Source organism: Sorghum bicolor, chromosome 1 (assembly GCF_000003195.3).
Source record: "Sorghum bicolor cultivar BTx623 chromosome 1, Sorghum_bicolor_NCBIv3, whole genome shotgun sequence".
In the NCBI taxonomy this organism is placed as follows: Eukaryota; Viridiplantae; Streptophyta; class Magnoliopsida; order Poales; family Poaceae; genus Sorghum; species Sorghum bicolor.
The window spans coordinates 2931041-2955968 of NC_012870.2; the positions used below are offsets into that span (position 1 = coordinate 2931041).

General features: G+C 43.0%; 4 protein-coding genes across 5 annotated transcripts; 3 read left to right on the forward strand and 1 right to left on the reverse strand.

The window, feature by feature from the left end:
• Window positions 1538-6240, forward strand: LOC8057387. The gene is made up of 11 exons (XM_002463607.2): window positions 1538-1698; window positions 1868-2726; window positions 4015-4136; window positions 4212-4331; window positions 4500-4587; window positions 4674-4765; window positions 4873-4977; window positions 5093-5202; window positions 5420-5507; window positions 5591-5626; window positions 5719-6240. The coding sequence occupies exons 2-11, from the start codon at window positions 1919-1921 to the stop codon at window positions 5800-5802; spliced, it is 1653 nt and encodes a 550-aa protein (XP_002463652.1). The 5' UTR covers window positions 1538-1698; window positions 1868-1918; the 3' UTR covers window positions 5803-6240.
• LOC8057070 (40S ribosomal protein S26) lies at window positions 7163-9704 on the reverse strand. Its single transcript, XM_002466169.2, has 5 exons — window positions 9554-9704; window positions 9364-9456; window positions 8591-8675; window positions 8374-8504; window positions 7163-7479 (listed from the first exon to the last, which is right to left on the reverse strand). Exons 1-5 carry the CDS (start codon window positions 9554-9556, stop codon window positions 7393-7395), a joined length of 399 nt encoding a protein of 132 aa, XP_002466214.1. The 5' UTR covers window positions 9557-9704; the 3' UTR covers window positions 7163-7392.
• Window positions 16069-20428, forward strand: LOC110432053 (serine/threonine-protein kinase HT1). Its single transcript, XM_021452031.1, has 8 exons — window positions 16069-16219; window positions 16288-16388; window positions 16478-16977; window positions 18182-18314; window positions 18404-18599; window positions 19014-19138; window positions 19354-19512; window positions 19920-20428. The coding sequence occupies exons 3-8, from the start codon at window positions 16661-16663 to the stop codon at window positions 20226-20228; spliced, it is 1239 nt and encodes a 412-aa protein (XP_021307706.1). The 5' UTR covers window positions 16069-16219; window positions 16288-16388; window positions 16478-16660; the 3' UTR covers window positions 20229-20428.
• Window positions 21102-24586, forward strand: LOC8057388 (U-box domain-containing protein 62). Of its 2 annotated transcripts, none has more exons than XM_002463608.2 (8): window positions 21102-21508; window positions 21741-21963; window positions 22404-22485; window positions 23063-23120; window positions 23683-23765; window positions 23856-23954; window positions 24043-24113; window positions 24222-24586. In XM_002463608.2, the coding sequence occupies exons 1-8, from the start codon at window positions 21232-21234 to the stop codon at window positions 24349-24351; spliced, it is 1023 nt and encodes a 340-aa protein (XP_002463653.1). In that variant the 5' UTR covers window positions 21102-21231; the 3' UTR covers window positions 24352-24586. The 2 variants fall into 2 exon arrangements, with proteins under 2 accessions (XP_002463653.1, XP_021307707.1); XM_021452032.1 differs by having other exon boundaries at window positions 21103-21539.

The following is a 24928-nucleotide window of genomic DNA, read 5'->3' on the forward strand; positions in this document are numbered from 1 at the left end:
AACAAAAAATCCCTGTCGGTTTGTCTTGAATATAGCCATGTATGTTGTGTCCTGTGTAATCTATTCAATGAAGCCACTATACAAATGACCCAAATTAAATTTGAGATTGTTCATATCTCAAATTTCCTGTCGACATGTGTTCTATCACATGTTGAAGAGGAAGTTGTTTCTAACTCAAGTGACAAGTGCCATAGTTTTATAAGAAAGATGCTCCATGTATTCTATAATTTCAAGTGAAAAGGTCTTCTAGCTTCAATAGGAGCAATGTCCAATCTCAATAAAATTTAAAAAATATTATATTTTCTCATCTGGTAACGTAATGATAATATCATTATTGTATCACTTATTTGAAACTAATGTTCCACTAGGCAGTGTCCCAGGATGAGGCTAAACGCGAAATCAAGAAGAATTAGAGAGAGAGACTATACCTATTTATAAAGAGCCAAAATTTCAGTTTGCTCTATATTTTCTTCCGTCTGCTCCTGTTCACATTCGGTTTGCCTAATCCGTCGCCTCCTCCGTCCAACCTTTGTAGAAGGGCAAAAACAAAATAAAAAACATTCTAGGGTTCCCAATGTAAAATCTCCTAGCAAAAACAGCCCATCCGAAATCGTAGGAAGAGAGAAAAAAGAATAAAATTTTTTCTAGGGTTCCCAATGTAAAATCTTCAATTTACTTTTCTTTTATTTTTTAAATCCGCTGAAAATTGATAAATACATATTAATTCATAGAAAAATCTAAAAATTATAAAACAAATTTTGTTCAGCTCCACATACGTAGATCTATGCAGTAAATAAAAAATATCACAAATTTTAGTACACTTTTTTTTGTTGGAAATGCTTGCTTATGCTTTTTAGTGTAAAATTAAAATTGTAGTTATCTTGCTCTAAATTCATAGAAAAATCTAAAAATTATAAAACAAAATTTTTTCAGCTGCACATATGTAGATCCATGCAGTAAACAAAAAATATCACAAATTTTAGTACACTTTTTTTTGGAAATACTTGCCTATGCTTTTTTGTGTAAAATTAAAATTGTAGTTATCTTTCTCCAATTATTATAAAAATTTTATGGTAGCCTATTTAATGTGATGCTTGATTCATATTTCATAGCAATCCTAATCTAAATAAAAAATAATGCTAGCATCAAACTTCTCATGTTTTAATATAATACTGAGGTATATTAAGAGGTAATATTAGAGTGAGATAAGGTTTAACTATTTTCTATTTTTATTATTAAATAAATATGTCTTCAAGCTACATATATTATAAATATTAACTATCTAATACCATAGATGTTATGGTTATCAATAAAATAAATTATAGACTTTAAATTTTATAAAAAGGATAAATATAAATAGACATGTAACATTATGTCATCACTTTCTAATTAAGGTCATTTGATGTTTTTTCTCCCGTTGCAACGCACGGGCATATTTGCTAGTATGATCAAATGAGTGGAAAAGAACGGCCCAGCAGAAGGCCCGTGTGGCTGCTCTCCCCTGGGCCGAACAAGCCCGGACGGGCCACGGCCTACCGCCGTCCGCTGCATCCGTGATTACGTTCACCTTCACCCGCGTGCGCTCTCTCTGTGCGACGACTGTCCACTGGGTTCGCTACCGCCGCCACCGTCGCCGTGCCCTACGCCAGGTGCAGAGGCCTTTCGTCGGTCTCTTCGCCGGCGGCGAGCTTCCACAAGGTATTCCCACCCCTTCTCTTCCTTTCCTGCTGTGCGAAACCGAGAACCCAAACCCTAACTCTATTTGCCTATTTGATGCCTACTAACTTCGATTTTTTTTTTTTTTGTAAAAATTATCGGGTGTGCATTGTACACCCATGTCCCTTTACTGGTTCTGCCCCTGCCCTAGGTGCTACGCACGCAGTACATTTTCCAAGAGATTTTGGTGTTGAACTCACCCATGACACAAGCTAAGCCTGCCCCTGGTGGCAAGAGGAACTGGAGCAGTAGTGGGACTGCCGCTGGAAGGAAGAACAAGGATAGAGGAGATGACAAAGCAAAAGGAACCAGGGTTGCTGGTTGGAACAAGGGCGACAAGAAGAAAGAAGACAGAGGGCGCCAAGTAAGCGTGGGATCGACGAGGGGACGGAGTGAGGGAGTGCCCCGGGTTGGTATGAAGAGGGCTGTGTCTGGGCTTGACAGGAGGAAAAGGAAGATCGATGACGACTCGTGGGATGGTGGTGGCGGTGGTGGCAAGAATGTTTCGTCTTCCAAATCAAGGTTTTCCAGAAAGACTGCTTCCACGATAAGCCACCGAAAGGTTTCTCCTGGAAAAGATGACAGATTGAAGTCTCAGAGTTTGTATGAGGATGACTACCGTGCAGGGAAAAGGAGTACCAGCAAAGTTTCTGATATTAGTAGAGGGATCAAGAGTCGACTGGTGAACTCTGTAGCATCCAAAGGGAAGAAGTTCGATGCAACCAAAGAAGTCAGGCGTACAAAGAAGGGTGGTGCTAAAGAAGTTGATTTGGATGAGGAAGCTGCTGATAGCAACAAGTCAGATGACTCGGGTCTTATTACTGAAGAAGAGAAGCCTCGCCCTCGCCTAACTCGAGTACTGGACCGGACTGGGAAGAAAATAAAGCCTGCTAAGAAGGTTGTAGTTCCTGACATTGAGGAACCTGCTCCTCCTAAGAAGAGAAAGCGAATGAAGCTAGATCCTTATGATACTTCGAACAAAAGGATTGAAGATTCTCCTATCCAGGATGGTACAGACTCTGTCTTAACTTTTAAATTGTTCAGATGACTATGCTTAATGTTACTGCTTATTATATTTGTGCGTATTTATATTCGTCTTAGTTCTGTTGTTCCATGTGCACAACCAACTAAACCCTTCAACTGTAAAATGGTCGTCTTTCTTGAATCTCTTTCTCTGACCTGGCAATAGTGTTCTGCTTCCTATCACTCAATGCAGCAGATGAAATATTCTCGTTTTTTAATAACTGTACTAAGGTCAGGCTAAAGGAAATGTAGAGAGTTCATGTCGAATCTCATTATACTAAACGCGCAACAGTGGAAAATTCTGTGTATGATGTGAGGACAGCTCTTTCTATAAACTGTCGAACTAAAGAATGCATGGAGAAATCCAAAGAACGCCTACCCACCGGAACCTCTTACAAGGTCAGCATAATTTTGTTGTGTGGAGAAACTAGCAATTTGAAAAAAAAATTGGTCTACTGAGTTCTGAAATTTTAAAAGTTTGTGTTTACTTGTTTCCATTTTTTTATCAACATATAGACTATTGGTCTCTGAAATAATGTTTGTACTCCCTCCATACTGAAAAAATGGACGTTTAGGATAAGATTGTGATAACCAAGAAGTCATTAATTAGGGGGTATTTTTCCTCCTTTACCCCTATTAAATAAGCTGCGGGGTGCATGTTATCTAGGAAAGATTTGTAGTTCTACTGGCTAGCAAGCGCGAGTTGGGTGGATGGCTGTTAGGGGGTTGGTTCGATCCCTGGTGGCCGCGCTATTTTTTGGCACTGAGTAGATTTTCACTTTTTTTTCATGTTTTTTCATGGTACTGTGCGTGTGCGGGCAGGGATGGCACGCGCTTATTTCGTTGATTTGGACGTGTCCGTGCTTGTAGCCGCGTTTGGAGCCTGTTCGCCGCGTTGAGCACATTGTTTGCCGCTTTTTTTTTCCTTTTTTTTCCTTTGACTTTCAACGCGCTTTTGTTGGCGCTTTTTTTCGTTTACCTGAACTGCGCGAACGGACGCACGCGAGCCTTCAATGCGGGCGACGAACGAGGCCCCTGCGAGCCTTCAATGCGGGCGACGAACGAGGCCGCACGCGAAGGGACGCACGCGAACGGGCGGTTCGCAGGGGCAAACGCGTCCACAATACTCTCCGCTGCTTAGGACGTCTGTTTTTGCGAAACCGGGTTTCCACCCTAGGACGTCTCTTTTTTCAGTATGGAGGGAGTATTGAATATGTAATCTGGTGCTTTTATTTGGATGTGTTTCTTCTTTTCTTTTTTAATTTCCTTTTAAAGTTTCCAGTGCAGCGAAGGTTCTCGTGAATTGTACACCTGAAGAAGAGACTGAAATGTCAATAAATGCAAAATTTCGTGCTATACAGCCAAGTTCCTCAATCCTTTCATATGTGGAAGATAATGTATGCACGATTTGCCTCACATCAACCTTCTTCCCTTTGATTGCATGTGTGACATTCTCTAACTGTTGTTTGCAGTTACTAGGTCGTAGGCGTTTAAATGAGATAAAAAATGCTGGCTACAATGTCAAGATTTCTTCTCCTCTGGATAATGTTCCTTTCTCAACCAGCACAGAACGTGAACGCATAGAAGAAAGTGTAAGGAATATGCTATATAATCAGTGCCATAAATGTACCTTCTACTTTTTGCCTTGAGTCACTGTACAGACATATCTGGTACCATATACAGTTTATAATGTTATCTCATAACTTGTGTGGATTACAAGCTACAGTTAGTAATTGTTGTTCACATAAAACAATTAACAGGAGTTCAGAAATAAGCTGGAGTTCTTTGCTGCTGCAAAGATCTCTTCCTCATTCCCCGCTCCAACGCTCCCAGAGATAGCATTTGCAGGTAACTGGAGGAAACAAAAATGTTTTCGTTGTTTAGGTTTATCAAATGTCTCTAAATGTTAACACACTGAATGACTGAAATATTAGGTGTATCAAATGTTGGTAAATCCTCACTCCTCAATTCACTTACAAGACAGTGGGGTGTTGTGCGAACATCAGATAAGCCTGGACTTACTCAGGTATGGCACAATGAAACTGTGGAAAGAACAGAGGCAATTGTTTCATTCTAATTGAATATGGGTGCTTAAACTTCTTGTTCATTTGTTTGCATTATTCTTAATTGCAGACAATAAATTTCTTTCGACTTGCATCAAAGTTATGTCTTGTTGATTTACCTGGATATGGTTTTGCTTATGCAAAGGACGAAGTTAAGGAGTCGTGGGAGGAGCTTGTAAGTATCCTAAATTCTGAATATTAGACTCCCGACTGAATCTTGAAATGCTGCATTGTGCATCAAGTTGATACTTGATATTCTTTGTTCTGACAACCAGTCTTGCGAATTGTAGGTGAAGGAATATGTTTCGACCAGAGTTGGCCTAGAAAGAGTGTGCCTTCTTGTTCACACTAAACGAGGAATGAAACCATTGGACTATGAGCTTGTAGATTTAATGGAAAGGTGTGTGGTGCCTTTATTGGGCCTTTCTTGCAAATACACTATCATTTTTCTTGTTCATTTCCTTGATGCAAGCATATCATTGTCATGAAATAGGCATAGTTAATTTTTCCTATCCAAATCTTCTCAAAACATTTATTACCTTTTTGGACAACATTATTAGATATTACTAGTGTGTCTGCTTTCTCTGTAATTGATATATTCAAGTGTGCAATTGTAGGCACAAGACGCCATACCAGATTGTACTGACAAAGACTGATTTAGTTTTCCCAATAGATGTCGCTCGCCGTGCCATGGAAATCCAAGAGGTTTTTGGCCCACCAACCTATCCTGCTATATGCACATTTTTCAGTTAATCGCCTAATAGAATTGTTTATGCATTCAACTGCAGAGCCTGAAGAGGAACAAGTCAGTGGTAAACCCAGTGGTGAGCTTTTGAATTCACTTCTTTTTTTTTGTGCATGCACGCTTTGCTTTTGATGAATACATTATTGTCTCATACAATGATACTCCATGTAGATGATGGTGAGCTCTAAAACAGGAGCTGGCATCCGCAACCTGAGAGGGGTGCTGGGAAAGTTAGCTCGCTTCATCAAACCGTAGCAAAAGCTGCAGCCAACTTTGGACTCTGCATCAGTGGAGACCGTGGGAGGAGATTTGCATCGGGCTGTCTTAAGTAGGTGCTGTGCTACGTCAACGCTCTAAACAGTCCACCGGCAGAAGCTTTGGCTGCATCAGTTGAGACTATCCAGACTTGCAGCAAGCATTCCTAGGAAGGTTATGATTTGTAGCCTAGCTGTATCACAGGCTCAGATTCAGGTAGGATTGAACTGTTCAACTTTTGAGTGGATTATGCGATGCAGGGATCACACTCACAGATTAATTCCATGAAATAATTGGGTTTCACCATTTGGATAGTGCCAAATTGCACCTTTAATCTGTTATGCATCGTTCCTTGATGTACAATACATCTTCAGTGGTGATTCATCAGTCATTGATGTTTCATGTTCTGAGGAAAAGTTATACCGCTTGCCGTGTAAATTCTGCTTCTCTCTCTTTAGGGCAAACAGCAATGGCCTGTTTGGTTGCCAACTGATAATTTGACAGTGAAATGCTCTGCTAGACTGCTACTGCTATGGCGCTACTTGATCGGCTCCAAACCAAACCCCAATGAACTGTCTTTCTTGTGATTCAATGTCCGGTAGCCCAAACAACCCAATGCTAGCTTACTTTATTAGCTATAAGCCGGTTAAAATCAGCGTAGTTTGCAGAGTGAGGAACGATTGGAAGAGTGAAGCCGGAGGTCCAGTTATTATTCTAGTCTCGCTGTTCCATCCTTCCATGCAAAGCCATTATTGACTCAAGGGTAAAGTGATAGGTTTGTGAATTGTGGTTTTTTTTTCTCCCTTAATGTGGTTGTTACAGGAAGTGGGGCAAGTAAAATGAAAGTCATACTCATGGTAAAGTTCAGTAAAAAAAAATAAGTCAAGGCGTGAGATAGGATGTTAAGAAAAGCGTAGCGTGAGAAGTTATAGTCATGAACCAAACAGACATGTAGTGTTCAGAATTGTAGCGTTTGGAAGACAGTTGTGTTTGGAGAAAACACGTTGTATTGATCCATATCCTGGTGTTTGGAGAAAACATTGGCGTCCGGGAGACACATCTGCGTGACTGCGTCTACAGCCACCTCGCGGCCGAAGAAATAGAGAACACTATCCCGCAACCAGCCAAACAATTCATTTCGGGGCATGTTTAGCAGAGCACGATCTTGATTCTATGATCAAGCAGGATGGAGAGCAAATGAAAAATGATTCTAGTATAAATGAAGATCGAGTGGAGAGCAATGTGAAATGCATCATCTTTTTAGCTCACAGCAGGCCAGCACGCAATGCAAATGATGTTCAATGCTTATTAAAAACTGACCCAGAAGCATCATGCTACATAACAATCGAAGACCATCGAATGCAAAACAAAATGCAATTGCAACAAGCAACCAGAATCTTCATAGCTTCGTATGGCAACATATATCAAGTTGGAAGAGAACTTAACAGCACAAAGAGTGAGAACGGGTCGAACCACAAATTGTACTACAAGTTTAACATCAAGGGGATACAGTAACATTGGTTTCTCAAAACAGGAAAAATCCATTATCCCATAGGTGACAAAACTAAGCCCTGAAACGCATTCCTGAACTTAGGTACGAGGAGCGGCTGCAGGGGCAGCTGCAGGTGCAGCACCCCCTGGGCGCGGTGGGCCCTGTCCTGGCCTTGGGCCGTCATCCTGTAAGGCAAGAAAACAGATACATCAGTTTACATTTGTTTGCAAAACGAAAGATGACGGCATACATAGTATGTTTATTCACAAGTCCGGCAAACTCCAAAAGCTATGGTGGACAGAATGGTGATAATCATGAATAAGGGACCATTCAATCCCAAGACATTTGATAGTTGCCCACATTTGGCCTTTCAAAGCAATGTATCATGTCACAAGTAATTGGTTTATAGAACTGAAACTACAAAAAAACATGACATGTTACAACAAATCTTACCAACTACTGAATGTAAAGATGTGAAAATATATTAAAATGTGTGCCTTGAAGAAGTTATGACTGAACAAAAAAATCAGTCATAACATACAAGTCTGCAGTGCACCAACAAATGTTTATCTACGCTTCCGTTGACGCATCCATTGCAATATATATACAGTGAATGCAACGCCTATAAAAGCGATAATAGCATGAAAATAACACCAAGGAACACTTTCTATCTGGAGATTGAAAAAAAGAATGTTTTTACATGTAGCATGAAGCAAGGCACCAGAAATAGCTTTACCAAGTCCCAAAGAAACATGCAATACTCAAGCAAATTGGACAAATAATACCATGCCAAAATGTGCAAAAGTTATATTCCAATGTGTGCATTCAAGCAGTAATGACTGAACTAAATATCAGTCATCACAAATAATACTGCAATGCACCAACACATGTTTATATACGCTTTCGTTGACGCATCCATTGCAACATACACACAGTGAATGCAACGCCTATAAAAGCGTAAATAACAAGAGTATGTGGTCGCACAACTTTAATAGAGTTATCAGAAATGATCAGGTTCAGACAAAAACAGAAGATACAATCGATAAGTTTATAAAGATAAGCATGTGCAAGAATTATACCCGGCGCCTGAAACGCTGCGGGGGCTCACGGTTCCTCCTGTTCTCACGAGAGCGGACACGGACAATGTGCGCATGGATTGCGCATGAGACACAGTGATGAACCTTTGCGTACAATTTGGGAAGAACATATCCTGTGCAAATGAACATATTAAGAGAAATTTTCAAGGTAACCTATAATTAGATTACATTATGCAAGAAATAAGGATGTCTACAGTACCATCATGCACACAAGCCTCCTGCACATCTCTCACAGCAGCCTGCTCGACAATGTTCCTCACCAAGAACCGCTTGATAGCCTTATCCTGTAAAGTAAGGCAAATGTCATATATCTTCTACAATAGGCACAGTTCAGAACATAATTAAGATCTAATATCGCAATGCAAGTCAAAATATGCCTGCACACATTGTAACTGGTTTCAATAGTACGAGAGAATCAAAGCAACAAAACATAAGGCTCAATGGACAGTAGAAGTTTCACCTCAATGTAAGTGTGTAAGTAGAAGTGAAATTGTAATAAACCCACAACAGAAAATCAGACACAGGTAACCAAGAAAATCAGTTATAAAAAATGTTTGCTGCATTGTAAGGCCTTGTTTAGTTCCAAAAAATTTTGCGAAATCGACACTGTAGCACTTTCGTTTGTATTTGATAAATATTGTCCAATTATGGACTAAGTAACTAGACTCAAAAGATTCGTCTCGTCAATTCCGACCAAACTGTGCAATTAGCTTTTATTTTCGTCTATATTTAATACTCCATGCATACATCTAAAGATTTGATGTGACGGGGAATCTGAAAAATTTTGCAAAATTTTTTTGAACTAAACAAGGCCTAAAATTGAGAGCTATCAACCTTTATCAACTAAACAATGTGGCGAACGAGATTATGCACTAATATAACTACAGGTACCAGTACTACTTTCCCTGCAGCTAACAGCGGCTCGATTCATCCATCACAAACAACCACGCTCTAAGGGAATGGAAGGGTTACCTTAGGACAGCATTTTGCGCAGTTGGAGCAGCGGATGTACTTGACGTGGCCGCGCCCGTGCTTGTTGCGACCGCCATTCCTCCGCTTGAACGTCTGCAGCAACCAGGCAACCACAACCAACAACAAAGGTTAGACAGCAACGGCGGCGAGGAGTGACTGAGGAGGGAGATGGCCTCGGAGAGTAGCTCACCATGGCTGGGGGAGCTCCAAGCCGCCGCTGAGGAGGGCTAGGGTTCGCTGCGGGATGCGACGGCGGCGGCGGCTCGAGCGGGGTGTGCGTGGAGGGGGCGGGGGATTCGACGAATCCAGGTTTTTATAGTACACTAGGAACCCTAGTGGGCTTTATCCTGCAGTTGTTTATTCCTGGGCCAAGATTTCGGCCTCCAAAAGTAAGACCCTAGATGGCCCAGCAAGCAGTTTACAGCAGGCCACTCGAACTATTTGGCCCGTCTACTAAAACATGGATAACTAGTTAAAGAGCGACGCAAGAGCTTGGTTATTCTTTATTTGCTTTCGATAAATCTGGTTTTGTAAAATAGAAGGTTGGTTATCTCTTATTTTTCGATGGTCATAGATAGGCAACGACTAACACTGGCTATCTAATTTTGTAAAATAGCAAAATTGTTGTGGACTTTTTTTTGAAGAAGTTTTTTATTTTACAAAATGACTAAACAATGAAATTTAGCTACTAATTTTAGCGAAGCTCTTGAAGTTGCTCTTACAGCTCCATGCCCTTTTCTGTTTTCTCTTCCTGTGATTCGTGTGTGACATGTGCACTTTGTGCTGTGGTCGAAAGAAAAAAAAAACGAGCTGAAATCCCAACCATTTGCTGTCACTGTTTAGCAAGAAGATTCCTGTAAATAACACTCGACAGGACGCGGTGGTGCTCAACTCAACGGTGACGCCAGTGAACTGTGTGGCCAAGTGGCCAACCACACCACAACAGGCACAGCTGATTGCCCTGTCCGACGGAGAGGAACCCCCAGTAGTACACAGCGATACATGCGACGACGACGCACAGTGCTGCGTATCGGAGACGATGACTGGTGGCTGGTGACGCCGCACCTGCACTGAACCTCGCGGACGTCGTGGAGATGGGAAAAGAACAAGTGCATGCGTGACTCAGAAATCACAATAGGCCTGTGCGCGCGACAGATGGTGGTAGTATATATAGGGAAAAAAAAAAGGAACAAGATCGATGTTGCAGGTCCGGACAGTGACCTTCCACCAAACGGATTATTATACATATGATCAGGTTTATAAACCACACAAGGACAGAGGCTCATGACGCTTATAATACACTCAACAATGTGCCGTGTCATCCGATCGATCGACCTGACCCGACAAATAAACCTTTGCTGAGAGCTCCATGTCTCCAGCTCGTTCTGCGACTAAAACTGTTGTGTGTGTGTGACTGGATGAACCCAACGGCACGGGTATACAGAAAAAGGGGCCGGGGAGAGAGGTAGACGAAGGCCCCGCCGGCGATGGGGACGATTTGAATGCGTAAAGGGTTCCCTCCCCATCCCTCATGCGATGGATCGTCGACGGCCCTGCGGTGTTTGTGGAGAAGAAGGCAAAGAACGGCCGGTGGTGGCGGCTTTGTCGGCTACTGTGACGTGTGCCGCCATGTTTTCCTCGCTCGCCTTCTTTTGGGAGCACAATCATTGGGTCTCGCTGGTCAGGGTTTCCTCGGCCCACTATGCCTTTGGAGCCTGGCAGGGTGGGACCCTCTCGCTGGTGCGTCGGCCCGGCCGTCAGTCCGTCGCCACGCGATGTGGTAGCTTCGCCTGAATATCTGATAGGCCTGCATGCCGGGGCTGATGTGTGCTGGTTCAGGTTTTGTTTGTTTTCTTTATTGCTTTCATTCATTCGTCAATCAGATTCATTATAAACCTCTCAAATGATTTGTTTTGTTTAAGGCCCTGCTTAGATTGGAGATAAAAAAATTTTGGGTGTCACATCGGATATGTCGGAAGGGTTTTTTAGAAACTAATAAAAAAACAAATTACATAGTTTGTGAGGAAACTGCAAGACAAATCTATTAAGCATAATTAATCTGACATTAGCACATTTGGGTTACTGTAGCACTTAAGGCTAATCATGGACTAACTAGGCTTAAAAGATTTGTCTCGCGATTTTTAACTAAACTGTGTAATTAGTTTACTTTTTTATGTACATTTAATGTTCTATGCATGTGTCCAAAGATTCGATGGGATAGATGAAAATTTTTTAGGTGTGAATCTAAACAGGGCCTAAGTAGGAGTATAAGTGAGGAGGGAGACACTATACCTGTAAAATCTTTGTGATTTAATTGCTGTGTTACTTACAGTCCACCAATAACGACAGTTCTGTTTACCTGCAAATTAAACAAAACTTAGTTGATTAGATGCTCACGCATACATGTGGCATCGCCATCATATATATACCACGTACGTGTGCCACAAAATGAGTACTACTGGACCATATTATATATATATATATATATATATATATATATATATATATATAATATAAAGGTAGTAGTATCTCAAGGCTCTATACTACCGACCAAATCGCCGCTAGCTATGACAAGTGGCAAGTAATCTAACCTCAAAGTGGTGGCTGTAAACCCAAACTCCAAAACTGGGCGTGCTTTTAACAAGACAAGCTAGCTAAGATCGGTGCTCATTTAGCTAGGCCAGTAACGTGGCTAGGTTACTAGGTTTGGGCCTACAATCCAACTCTAGATTCGGTGGTCGTCGTTGTTTTGCCCGGGAGCGCGTGTGTTAGGTGAATAGCCATGTTAGACTTTTTTCGTCGTGGCATTGAGAGCAAGTTTAATAATACAATACATTTGCTAGTTGTAAGGTTCTTTACAACCTTCTTCCAGTCACTCATATAAAAGTTAGCTAATCACTATTAATATATAGCTTACTTATTTCTCTTATAAAGTTTTTTTTATTCTTGTGGCTAAGCTGATTGTAAGTTTACAGTTTGTTTCTCCTCTTTTATCTTCCTTCTCTCATCCACTCAGCATTTAGCTAGCTTATAGACCACTACAATACGTGCTCTGACGAATCTCTCATGCACCCACCACATCTTTCACGCATCCTCCTCCTAGCCCAATAGTATTAAAATGTGAGCTATCCGCGCATATCCATGCGCTTCCACTGTCACGGAATTTCAGCACGCACAGACGCAGGTGGACCATCGCGATCGTGTGGAGATCGCATGCACACGGGACGTATCTTCAACTCTCGCGTATACATATTTACATACATATATCCACAAAACTAACGTCTAATGGTGTCTAGTGTAGCCTTATCCTCATGCATTGTACGTAGGTGCGTTGGGCAAAAGTCGTCGGTCTCCAATTACATACATTGAGGTACTCGCGCGCGATCGACCTGACAGGTGACCTGACGAGCGCTCGGGATGCATTATGGCATTGGTAGGTCAACCCCGGCCCCCGGCCCTCCGCACGCGAGACTTGAAGAAGCGCCACGCTACGCACGGGGTCCGTCCCAGTTGACCGATCGCGCGCCAACGACCGACATGGCCGCATGGTTCCGGTGGCCGTCGTCTCGATGCGGCATGCACCACACGGCGGCTCGGATTCACGCCCCGCCGGCCGGATCGCGTCACGTGTCCCGGCGCCCGGTACAGTACGTTGGGTTGAAAATTCATCGATCGGCCCGCGCGTCTGAACGCCCAGCAGCCAGCAGACTTCCGCGCCCGCAGTCCGCACCGGACCTGCCGCCCGCCCGCCCGCCCGCGACCATACGCCGCGACGCTAACCGATTTCCGTAGTGGTAGGGCGCGCGGCGCGGTCTGCGTGCGAGCGGGCGCGGGCGGGCACACGGGCCGTGAGGTGCGGGGCAGCACTGGCGCCGGCCGCGGAGTCACGCAGGCGGCAGCGAGGGTCTCGTCTCGCACGGTTGCGGAGCCGAGGAGCGGAGGACCTGGACCCGTGACGCGACGAAAAGTTCCTCCCTCCTGCCCCGCGAGTCCGCGACGTGGAGGGACGGGCAAAAAAGGGGGGCGGCGACTGGGGGGGTGGGGTGGCCGGTAACAAAAATTAAAGGAGGGCGACGGATGGATGGATGATTCCGCGTGAACGGAACGGCCGCTGTCCGTCGTTGGCCTAGTAGTGGGTGGTGGCTAGGACGGGACGGGACGGGTAGTGCGGTGAGGGTCTGGACGGGGATGGGGACGGCCCAAAACCACGTGGAGTCCCGTGGGCCCCGCGGGGTGGGAGGCGCACGCGACGCGACTGATGTGGAGGAGCGCCGTGGCCGTCGCGGCCCCCACGTCGTCGTTGGCCCAGGCCAGCGCCAATCAAATCCACGCCCCCGAGTATTTCCTTGAGATAGCACAAAGTGCAGCGCAGCTGTATTTTAATTCCTCTCCCTCCCCGAAGGGGTTTGGCTAACGGTCCACCATGCAATCGCCCCCCGAGGACTCGGCCGCCACGACCTGCGTGTGTACATTTTGGTGCTGGTTCTATGCGTGGGTAGTCCCGTGCATCACCTAAATAATGCTCAACAAAAGTTCGCTAGCATCTTGTCATTTTGGATTGAGCATTTAGCTTGATCGGAGTTTAAAGAACACTTTTTGTTAGTGTGCGTGTACGCTTTCCATGCATATTCCATAGGTATATACAGTACCATGCAGCTCATTGACGTTTAAAAAAAATGTGTTGCGATAATCCATGAGGATGCAAGCGGGTTTGTCCTTGCGTAACCCACAATTAAGTATGTTTGGGCACCGAATGGACTCTTTTCTGGGATCTTCTTCAGTCTCTATTGTCAGTTTTCTTTTCTACTACCATGTTTTCTAAAAACACCAAATGAGACCTCAGTATTAAGTAATTTGGTCATGTTGCTCATGTGGCAACAAGGGAAGACATTTGGACCATGTGGCAAAAGAAAAAAAAATGAGGGCGTCCCACCAAATGTATACTTAGTTTAATCTAGCCAATGTATGCAAATGTGTCATTTGGACCTCAATATATCGCCTTTATCATTATACATGCCTTAACAAATTGTAGCCGATATCTTATATAGTCCATCATTGTTCTATCTTATAGTCAATTCTGCGTAAATCTACACATGTTATCTCAGAAGTTGTACAAGCCGAATATTAGGTAAGCAAAAGTACAAATACAAATACTATAATTTGTGAAACTCTTTGCCCTATAACCAGATCCACATGTTTTATTGTTATTTTCTCCCTAGACTCTTGACACAACATTTTCAACGTGTTTTCTCGCCCTATAGTTATCTTATCATCTAGATATTTCATGTAGTTTTATATGCTTTATTGATAGGCTCGTTGTTACACTACTAACATATCACCTTTTTATCATTCTACGTGCCTTAATATGTTGTGGCTATCTATCTTATCACTTCTCTCTCCTCAATACTCATTTATGTAGCTCTACACAAGTCATTGATTTGTTTTACTAAAATACTATCCTACTGCTTACCATTTTTATATGCCTTCACATGTTGTAACCGATGCATTATCTTTAACGTATCATTGTTCTCTCCTCTAGATCGATCTATGCACTACATGCATTATTGATATGTTTTATTAATATATTATCCCACCGCTTACCATTTTATGCCCCTTCCCATGCTATAACCGATGCATTATCTCTAATGTATCATTGTTCTCTCTAGAATGATCTATGCATTACACACATTATTGATATGTTTTATTATATTTCTTTTCACTTACCATTTTTTTGTGCTTCAACACGCACTAAATGCTATGTTCTCTCCATCCGTTTGTCGTATCACCGTCTCATCTCCAGTATCGTTGTATCTAGCTCGACATGCGTTATTGACCGTTCTATCCATTATACACATGCCTCTACACGTTAGATTCAGAACTTTATCTATATCACATAATTGTCCTATCCTCTAGATTATTTCATGTAGTAGATGTATTCGCTTTATCATTTTTTTAAAATCATTTTCCCATCGCTTACCATTTTACATGCATTATCATGCGCTAGATGATGTGTTATCTCTATTGTGTCATTGCCCTATCCCTAAAACCGTTCTGTATAGCTTTACACGCACCAATGATGTGTTTTATTAATCATTATCTTGGCGCGCACCATTTACGTGGCATAACATGTGATAGCCGATGTGTTATCTTTATCTCTATGTATCTTTATACTACCTTGTAAACGGTTCTATGCGGCTTTGCAGGATAGCATCTTCTTGTTCGGTTACATATCATTATCCCACACCTTACATCATTTTACTTGTCTAACGCGACAACCGATGTTATAGCCATCATATCGTGTCATATACTCCAAATGATTTTATACAACTTTATACGTCTTTATTGACGTGGTGTGTACATAACTATGTACAATTATGATGTCTTTGTTTCGTTCCTCGTGCCTTGATATGTGGTAGCCAACTTGTGATCTCTACCTCCTATCACTAGCTAGGGTGCCATTTTCATCTTTTTCATATATGATGAAGGGTAAACCTATTTCTCAAAGCCATGGAAAAGAAACCACCCCACATGGAGCACCAAATGCAGCAGATCTTGGGGTACCTAGTACGGTTCCTTTGGGCAAGAGATATTTTGGGCATGGGCGCAATCTGTGGTACGAACACGGGGGGGCATGCCAATTCACCTACCGGCTGCCTGCTTCCTGCTTTGGCTTTGCTTTAGCCCAGCGACCTTCTATAAAAAGCTGCCCACTGCGGCTCACTCTGCTTCCCCCCGATACCTTCTCCCTCCGACTTTTCCTTCCCTTCCCTTCCCTTCCCCGCACGACGAGTGACGACGACAATCCCCCCAACCCCACGCCGCGGAGCCGCACCAAATCTCACCCGCATCGTCTAGGGTTAGGGTTCTGCCCGCACCCTTGAATTTTGTTGCGAAATTTCTCATTTCCTGAGTTGAGGATCGCAGCTCTCCGCTCGTTTCGTTGGGGGAAATCGGTTGTTTTCGTCCGGCCGTGCGTGGGTTCGTGAAGCGTCTGGGCTGTCGGCTATTCCCCCCGAGGTTTTCAGGTAAGAATCACGGCTCTCTGGAACGTTCGGGCTGGAATTTGGATCTTTTTTCTGACAGAAATGTTGCGGGATTTTTTTTTTGGAAAAAGGTTTAAAAAATCGCCGTCGTTTGTTCCTCACGCGGCTGCGAAACTTCAGCCGGTGGTGGAAGTTTCGTGCCTCGGCGTGGCCCCCGTGCTCCGATTCCTGATCACCTGCGCGCACCATATGAGCGTGGGGCGCGCGGGCTGGGGCTCCCGCTGCTTGGGCACGCGCGCGCGGTGCCCGTGTTAATGCCTCGGCTGTCCTGCAAGTTCGCGGACCCCGACAGCGCCGTTTCCTCCACGCCGCCGGCGGTGCGCCGCGTGCGTCCAGACACGATGAGCTGCGGCAGCGACGGGTGCCGTGACGGCGGCAGCAGCGGCAGCGAGGAGTTCAGGCGGCCGCGGCCCAGCAAGGTCGCCGCTGATGATTCGGTGGCGCCCGCACGGAGCTCGGATGCCGCGGCGCCGGCGTCCTGGATCGACAGGAAGCTGCTTGTCGATCCCAAGATGCTGTTCGTTGGGGACAAGATTGGGGAGGGAGCTCATGGCAAGGTCTACAAGGGGAAGTAAGTAAAGATGTTTTTGGGACGTGCATACCCGTGCCTAATTTTTTCACATGTCTGTGCTCCAAGTCATGGCTACTTTATCAACTGGGCTGATTTTGAAGTATCTGCTTTAGTTGTAATTTTAGTTCTCGAATTAAATGTGTGATATGCACTATGCACTAGACCCTTGCAGAAAATGGCTATCAGTATACTTCAAATTAATTAGTTTCTCAGGATGCCCAAATCCTCCAGCTGTCCTTCATCGGTTATAGTATCACACACACACAGACTCATGCCTGGTACTCACTTCAGGCCTCCAATATTGAATCTCCAATATTCTGTCGAGATTTTTAGCATGCTGGAGGGTTATTTATTTATTTATTTATCAAAACATCAGTCATGAGCTGTGCCATCCTTGAGGACCTTGGATGAAATGCTAGTCATGATGGAAGTAGAGAGTATTCCTCCAATTGTCTAAAAACTCGGCCGGTGCGGAAAGACTGCCCCACGGTTTTTATACTAAGAAGAAAGTCTCAGTACCCTGACTGAGAAAATCCCCGAACCCTGGCCTCACTCGGGAAGCAGACCATAGCCTGGGCCGGCGACCATAGCCACAATCCCCAGGTTGGGCCGCCGCCATTGCCACAGGCTGGGCTGTCCCACACAGGAAGGCACAGCACAGCGAGGGGATTTTTTTACCCCCAGCCTGAAATTTGCTCCCACAGGGAGTCGAATTCAGGACCGGAAGGGGGGGGGGGGGGGTGTTGCTGCTGGAAAGCTCTAACCACCTGGGCTAAAGTCCTTTGGCTACCTCCAATAATCTCCTCTCCAGAGAAATACCAATCTGTCATAGATGACTGTTGGTACCATCACAAGTTCAGATGACATTCTCTTCACATGAGGAAACTTGTGCCATTTTTTTTGAAAGGAGATTTACTCAGCTTTTAAGAAAGCCAACAAAGGTTTGATACATACTGGGTATACCACTTTTTGACTCGAGCACAAACAGAAAACAGCTAAACCTTGCCAAAAACCCTCAAGTGGCCACAAAGAGCACCGAACAGAGTCAACCAGCTATACCACACAGACCAAATTAGATAACAGTGTGCCATTTCATTCATCATATTGTTTCCCTAAACTTATTCGACCAGTTTCTTTTCGTTTGCCTTTTGTATATTTATTAAGTCATATCAGTAATCCTGTTTTTCTTGTATGCATCAAATAGGTATGGTGATCAAATTGTAGCGATAAAGGTTCTTAACCGTGGCAGTACCCCTGAAGAAAAAGCAACACTCGAAGCCCGTTTCATTCGAGAAGTAAATATGATGTGTAAAGTGAAACATGAGAATCTTGTCAAGGTACTTCCTGGTCTGAATGTTATGCTTGTGTGTCTACACACATTTTCAATTCCTTTGGGACCTCCTCACAACAGTTTATGCTTCTTCAGTTCATTGGAGCTTGCAAGGAACCATTGATGGTGATTGTTAGTGAGCTATTACCAGGGATGTCACTGAAAAGTTACCTGCACAGCATTCGGCCTAGCCAACTAGATACACACACTGCAATCAGCTATGCACTGGACATAGCTCATGCAATGGACTGTTTACATGCCAATGGCATAATACATAGAGACCTGAAGCCTGGTAAGGATGCTTAAGCTATTTGACTTTTGGCGTTCTGTACTTTGATCCTTTAGTTGCAGCTTTCGGGTCTCTGCATGTCCATTTGAGTGTGTTTTGTATTGCCAAATTATTGTCTTCGATCTTTGAATAGATTATCTTTAGCCACTCAAAATTTTCAGTGAGGTGTTTGCACATCTACTTATATGTGTTGTCATTTTCCCACTTATTGTAAGACCTACGGATATGCATTTGAATATTCCCAAGTCTATATCAGCATGACAGCACCAGGCTTAGTTTCCTTCTCATGGTTCTACTTCAAAATGTTGCAATCTGTTTGGTCTTTTGCTTTGCTTCCTTGACCTTCTTGGTTCCTCTAGTAGTTGGTGTTTACGTTGCTTTAAATCCCCTATACTTATTTTATCAACATTTGTGCAGATAATTTATTGCTTACAGCAAATCGTAAGAAACTGAAACTTACTGATTTTGGACTTGCACGTGAAGAAACTGTGACTGAAATGATGACGGCTGAAACAGGGACTTACCGATGGATGGCCCCAGAGGTTGTAAACACTATTTTCTGCATTAACTTAAAGCTAGTGCAATTACATACTGAAACCAAAACCACAGAAAAATTTTGCTCCTGTAGTAATGTGCTAGGCTGCTAGCTGTATCGTCTTTTGATGGTTTTTGGTACCATTTATTTTATAAAAAAGTATACTCTAGTACTGATCTGTGCAAAGGGTGGCTCATATTCTTTCTATATGTGATTGTGCAGCTATACAGCACAGTCACACTTCGACGTGGTGAGAAAAAGCATTACACAAATAAAGTGGATGTGTACAGCTTTGGCATTGTTTTGTGGGAATTGTTGACCAATAGAATGCCATTTGAAGGCATGTCAAATCTACAAGCTGCATATGCTGCTGCTTTTCAGGTAAGGATGAAAATACTGTTGCCCATACTTGCACAAGTTAGTAATGCCTTATTTTGTGGATAAAGCTGTTAGATGCTATGGTTAAGAAATTGTTTGTGCTTGGCTGCCTAAAGTGTGAAGGCTAAAATGTTAAACATTAAATGACAAAGAATTGTTTCCAAAGATGTATTGTTTTGAATTTTGTCATGGAAGGAAGTTTAATTTCAGATTCTTAGCCTTATGTGGCATGATGATGACTGGTCTGCTGAATTTCTTTTACATATATCGTTTGGAATTGAAGAGCTAGGCTAGGCGTTAACATATCTTGATAGTAGTTTCCATGGGAACATGTATCATAGCATCATCACACAGTTCTTGATTGCAGTCTACTGATGTTGATAATATTTTTCTCTTGTTTATATCAACAGCAAAAGCGCCCAGCTCTCCCTGAGGAGACCCCCCAGGAGCTTGTGTTCATAGTACAATCATGCTGGGTCGAGGATCCTGCGATGCGACCCAGTTTCAGCCAGATCATCCGAATGCTTGAAACTTTCCTGATGACAATACCTCCACCTCCGATTTCAGAACCAAACGAAGATGAGGAATCGGAGGAAACAAGGTCGTCACTGAGCAGTAGGAGCTCCTCTGGCTCCTCGCTCGTTTCTCGCGCAACAAGCAAGCTCTCGGTCGTCCGCCACCTCTTCGCCTCAAAGAAGACAGGCAATGGGAAGGCGTGATGCGCCATGCCCTGAGACGTTTTCCTTCGGTGCTGTAAAGATGCTAGCCTAGGTGATGCGTAATACAAGAGGGAACTTGTTCAGTGTAGAGTAGCTGTTGTATTGATGATACAAAAGGAAAGTTGAAGCGCAACTTTTGCAAGCTATGTATAGCTCGCAGCTGCTTTACTGGAATCTGTCCATGCTTGCCTTCGAGCATCCATTCCCTTCACTGCACTGCATGTCTGCATATTTGGCTCCACCGCAATGAAACGAATGTCAAATGATATCCTGACAAGATGGTTCTACGGTACAAGTCAATATAGAAAATCAAACCATTCCTTTTAACATCATGATAGGCAAAATTGCTCACTGTTTACTTGTTGAGTCAAAGATAATATTCACTTCACTATACTTTTCAAAAGTTTTGCTGATATGTATGATCAGAAATATATCATTAAAAGATGTATATTGGGGGCCTTACAGATGGCCAGCACAACTATATTGAGTTTTACGTTCTCGAATTCTGCGACTGCACACCTTATCTAGTTCCAAAAAAAGTCTCTAAAATTTTTAAAGATTCTCCGTCACATTGAATTTTACGGTACATGCATATAACATTAAATAGAGATGAAAATAAAAACTAATTATACAGTTTGCCTGTAATTTGTGAGATGAATCTTTTAAGGCCAATTATTCATAATTAGACAATATGTATCAAATACAAACGAAAATGCTACAATACCCAAAACTAAAAAGAATTTGACAACTAAACGAAAATGCTACAGTATCTAAAACAGTAATGTAGAAAATTTTCCCAAAATAATGTAACACTTCTTATTCTTGTTTTATGGCAAAATGTGAAAGTAGTTCAAAATTGCTCTGAATGTGAGAGAACTGTTCAAACGGGTCACCACCAACTGCGACCAGCAGCGCACTTGAGACAAGCGTGAAGGCCCGCCGAGTCCAGCAAACAGCACCGTCTCAATCCCCACCTCTTCCCGGCTCCGGCGGCCGCGCCACCATGGCTTCTCCTGCGGGGGCTAACAGCGGGGCCTCCTCCTCGAGGGGGACACCCTTGCCGTTGCCCTTCCCCTTCCCCGCTGCGGCCCACTTCCCCTCCCGCGGCGCCGGTCCCTTCCTGTCGCAGCACCATCACCCGCCCGTCACCTCCGAAGGCGACGATGAGGTCGAAGAAGACGAGGGAAGCATGGACGATGACAGCGCCGAAGAGGATGATGCGGAGCTGTCCGACGGTGGGGCTCGCGGCTCGCCGCAGCGACGCGCCTTCTCCGCGCCAGGTGAACCAAGGGTTTGCGCAGAGGCTTTCAGGTCTTCATCTATTACTGGTAGTGGTAGATTGGATTCTGCTGCTTGAAGCCTTGCCGGCGTGGAATGGTTAAATACAATAACGCTTGTGATTGAGCCACGTTTGTGGTGGACTCTGAGTAGTGGAATTTTCTCTATATCCCAATTTAGGTGCTTCTATATCTGGATGAATGTGATCATTGCTGCTTGCTGATCGTACACCAGGTATTGGACGCACGGAGATGAATGGGGAAATTGCAGTGAGGTCCATCCAAGAGGGGCAGCAATGGCACCAATTTGGGCTTGCATCACCAGGAGTGGATGATCCTGGTACCATCCCCAGAGATCTGAGGGGGGAGAATGGGTATGGAATTGTTGGAAGAAGAGAGGGGGGTCCTGCATCTAGCTATTGGGACCTGCTGAGAGCGCACCTCTCTGATCCTTTGACGTGGGTACCCGAACATGCCTGTTGTTTTCTTGAGAATTTAGTTATTTGTAGTAGAGATAACATGCCCCTTTCTCTTTCTTGATCCACGCTGTAGTGTACTCACAGAATATTATATATCTGAGACTTCTAGAGTGCTAATATCAAGTATATACTATACCAGTCTACCGCATTGTATGATAATGCTATTTACTGATAAATGATGATAATTTATAGTGGTTGAACTATGCTCATGGACGTACTCTGGGACAAGTTAGTGCCCAATCATTTGTTTGATATGCTAGTTTTTGCCTCTGGCCTTAAATGATCATTGATCATGTTTAGCTCTGCATTTTGTCAGAATTCATAACCAAATCAGATTTCCTTGCGGCATAGAAATATTACTTCTTACTAAAAAGGTTGTTCCAAAAATCTCATTTCATTTATGTCCTGGCATGTTGCAGAGGTATTCTCATGGATGATGCAATGATTTTATCATGTGGCCATTCATATGGAAGTAGTGGAATGCAGCATGTCTACAGAATGGTATGTCAAAAGGAACCTTCACCTCCTGATACCGTTCCTAACTTTTGGCTATAGAAACTAGATCATTAAAATGTAACATGTATTTTTTGAATCCTGCTTTTACCTACTCCTCTGGGTTTGTTAGTGTTAACTGTTATCTGTAAAGATTTCCTTCCCCCAAGTTTGCTATATTCAACAAATCACAGTTGGTTTTGGCTATGAATTTGAGTGCTTTTTCTTCTGGGCGTTTTTATTACCCTCTGATTTGACCTATACCCAGTAATGCATGGGACATCTCTTCTTATTTAGAGTAATAACAATGCATTTCAAGAGCTTGTATGATTCAAAGGTTCCAATGCAACATGTGTCAATATAAGCTCTATAAAGGGGTACAAATGATATTTAGCAACGTTTTTTAGTCATTAATTCGTTGCCATCACATATTACACATCATGCAAGTTTCAATTTGCAAAGAATTAACTTTACTGGATAGACCTGGAAACTGGAAGCCCTAACAATCAGTGCTTACACAATGGTTTTATGGAATTTCAAGTGAATGTGAAAGTGATATATAACAGTCTCTATTCCTTGTATGCAGAAAGCTTGTGGTAAATGTGGCCTGCCAATTACCGAGGCCTCCATTCGACCAAACTTGGGTATGGCTTTGAACTGAGAAGTATCAACTAAGATATGTCACAGTCCATTCTATTGTGTTAACTAGCTTGGATGTTCATATCTATTATTTGGTAAATCCGTAAATGTCATACTAGGCATTCTCCATATGAATCTCTTTAGCTGTGTCACCAACTGTTTTTTACCTTTGATAGTCGAGGATCAGAGACTAATGATATATGTATGACTTTAAGATTCTTATCCATGGATTGAGTAATTGTTTGTCGACACTAATGCCTGCCTGCCCTCATATTTACGTCCTCCTACAGGCACAAGCAACGATATGCACGTACTAGATGTCTTCCTGTAAACTCTCCCGGTTAATGTTGTTTTTTTTTGAGAGATCCCCGGTTAATGTTGTCCATGCTGATTTTTGAAACTTCCTCATTTCATATTTACCAGATATTTTGTAGCTTTCATGCATACCTGCCATCCCACATGTGATTCTTTTCTTAGTTTTTTCATAGAATCAATGCAATTCATATATAAATAACTGGTACTTTGTAGCTTCCACTTCATCAGTTTGTCTTTTGGGTATGTTTTCAGCTCTTCGCCTTGCAGTTCAGGCATTCAAACGTGAAGAAGATTCAGCAAAGTCATTGAAAAGAAGAAGAGACCGCCTTGAACTGGTATACACCCTTTTCCAGCTTATCAGTCACCCTTCAAATCCGGCAGCTATATTCGTTGCACGTTCTTAAATCTATTCTACCCTATGTGAGGATAAATGTGGCGATGACGATCCAAATCGAACTGACCTTGCTAGTAGAGGTAAAGGTGTGCAGTTTCCTTTTGCTGTCTTCGACCGGGTCATAATCAAGGTATTTTATCAGCAAGACAACCAAGCAGTGGCTTTCATTCACTCTGTGTTGTGGTTTCTGCAACTAGTGTGTGAAATGAATTTTTCAGGGAAACAAGAGGACCCCGGAACGGTTTGTGGGACGTCAGGCAGTTGTGACAGCGCAGTGCTTAAATGGATGGTTAGAATAATTTCATCCTAACTGATCTTCCTGGAATCAAGCACAATGCTTATCTCACTACTCGAAAACCTGTAAATTTTTTCATGATCTATTGCTCGCTTACAACAGGTATGTTGTGAAGACTTCAGACAACGCAGAGAGTGTGAAGCTGCAATACCGTTCCTTGGCAAAGGTTGCTGACGGCAATGGGCCTTCTGGTCTGGTCTCAAGCAACACCCAAAGTTCAAGCTGGCTATGAGCTACACACAGTAGGGGTAGCAGTCCCCCAAGCCCCCTGCAGCACCAGAAACACCTCTTCAAAGTTCATGTATTCGCTGAGGTTCTGCAATGACGCGAACATGCTAAATTCAGATTAGGTTTACTTTGCCCCTTTGCTCTTTATGTACCCAAGACAAAAGACACAGATCTTGTGAGTGTGACCAAAGAAATGTGAGTACAGTACTCAGCAGTGTTGGAGTACCTTTTTCCTTTCATTCCAATTGCGGAAACGTGTGACGTCACTGATTACGAGGAGTAGTTCTAGTAGTTCTAGCCGTCTTCTGTCTAGCGGTGTGGCTGGGGCTGGCAGCAGACGTTCAGGCCTTGTTTAGTTTTAAAAAACTCAAATTTCTCGTTACATTCAATCTTGTGGCGTATGCATAGAGCATTAAATATAGATAAAAATAATAACTAAATGTATAGTAAATATAATTTGCGAGACTAATCTTTTAAGTCTAATTAATTTATAATTAAATAATATTTGTTAAAAACAAACAAACAATGTTCATTTTGTAAACTTTTTTTTGAATGAAACAAGGCTTACACGGAGGAAAATC

Coding starts and splice junctions, on each gene's coding strand:
- LOC8057387 (XM_002463607.2), top strand. CDS start 1,919: ATGACACAAGCTAAGCCTGCCCCTGGTGGCAAGAGGAACTGGAGCAGT. Junction 2,727..4,014: donor AGATTCTCCTATCCAGGATG/GTACAGACTCTG, acceptor TTCCTTTTAAAG/TTTCCAGTGCAGCGAAGGTT. Junction 4,978..5,092: donor AGGAGTCGTGGGAGGAGCTT/GTAAGTATCCTA, acceptor TGCGAATTGTAG/GTGAAGGAATATGTTTCGAC.
- LOC8057070 (XM_002466169.2), bottom strand. Junction 8,676..9,363: donor GCGCAAAATGCTGTCCTAAG/GTAACCCTTCCA, acceptor CTTACTTTACAG/GATAAGGCTATCAAGCGGTT. Junction 7,480..8,373: donor CGCAGCGTTTCAGGCGCCGG/GTATAATTCTTG, acceptor CTTGCCTTACAG/GATGACGGCCCAAGGCCAGG.
- LOC110432053 (XM_021452031.1), top strand. CDS start 16,661: ATGCCTCGGCTGTCCTGCAAGTTCGCGGACCCCGACAGCGCCGTTTCC. Junction 18,600..19,013: donor ACATAGAGACCTGAAGCCTG/GTAAGGATGCTT, acceptor ACATTTGTGCAG/ATAATTTATTGCTTACAGCA. Junction 19,139..19,353: donor ACCGATGGATGGCCCCAGAG/GTTGTAAACACT, acceptor GTGATTGTGCAG/CTATACAGCACAGTCACACT.
- LOC8057388 (XM_002463608.2), top strand. CDS start 21,232: ATGGCTTCTCCTGCGGGGGCTAACAGCGGGGCCTCCTCCTCGAGGGGG. Junction 21,509..21,740: donor ACGCGCCTTCTCCGCGCCAG/GTGAACCAAGGG, acceptor ATCGTACACCAG/GTATTGGACGCACGGAGATG. Junction 24,114..24,221: donor GCGCAGTGCTTAAATGGATG/GTTAGAATAATT, acceptor CGCTTACAACAG/GTATGTTGTGAAGACTTCAG.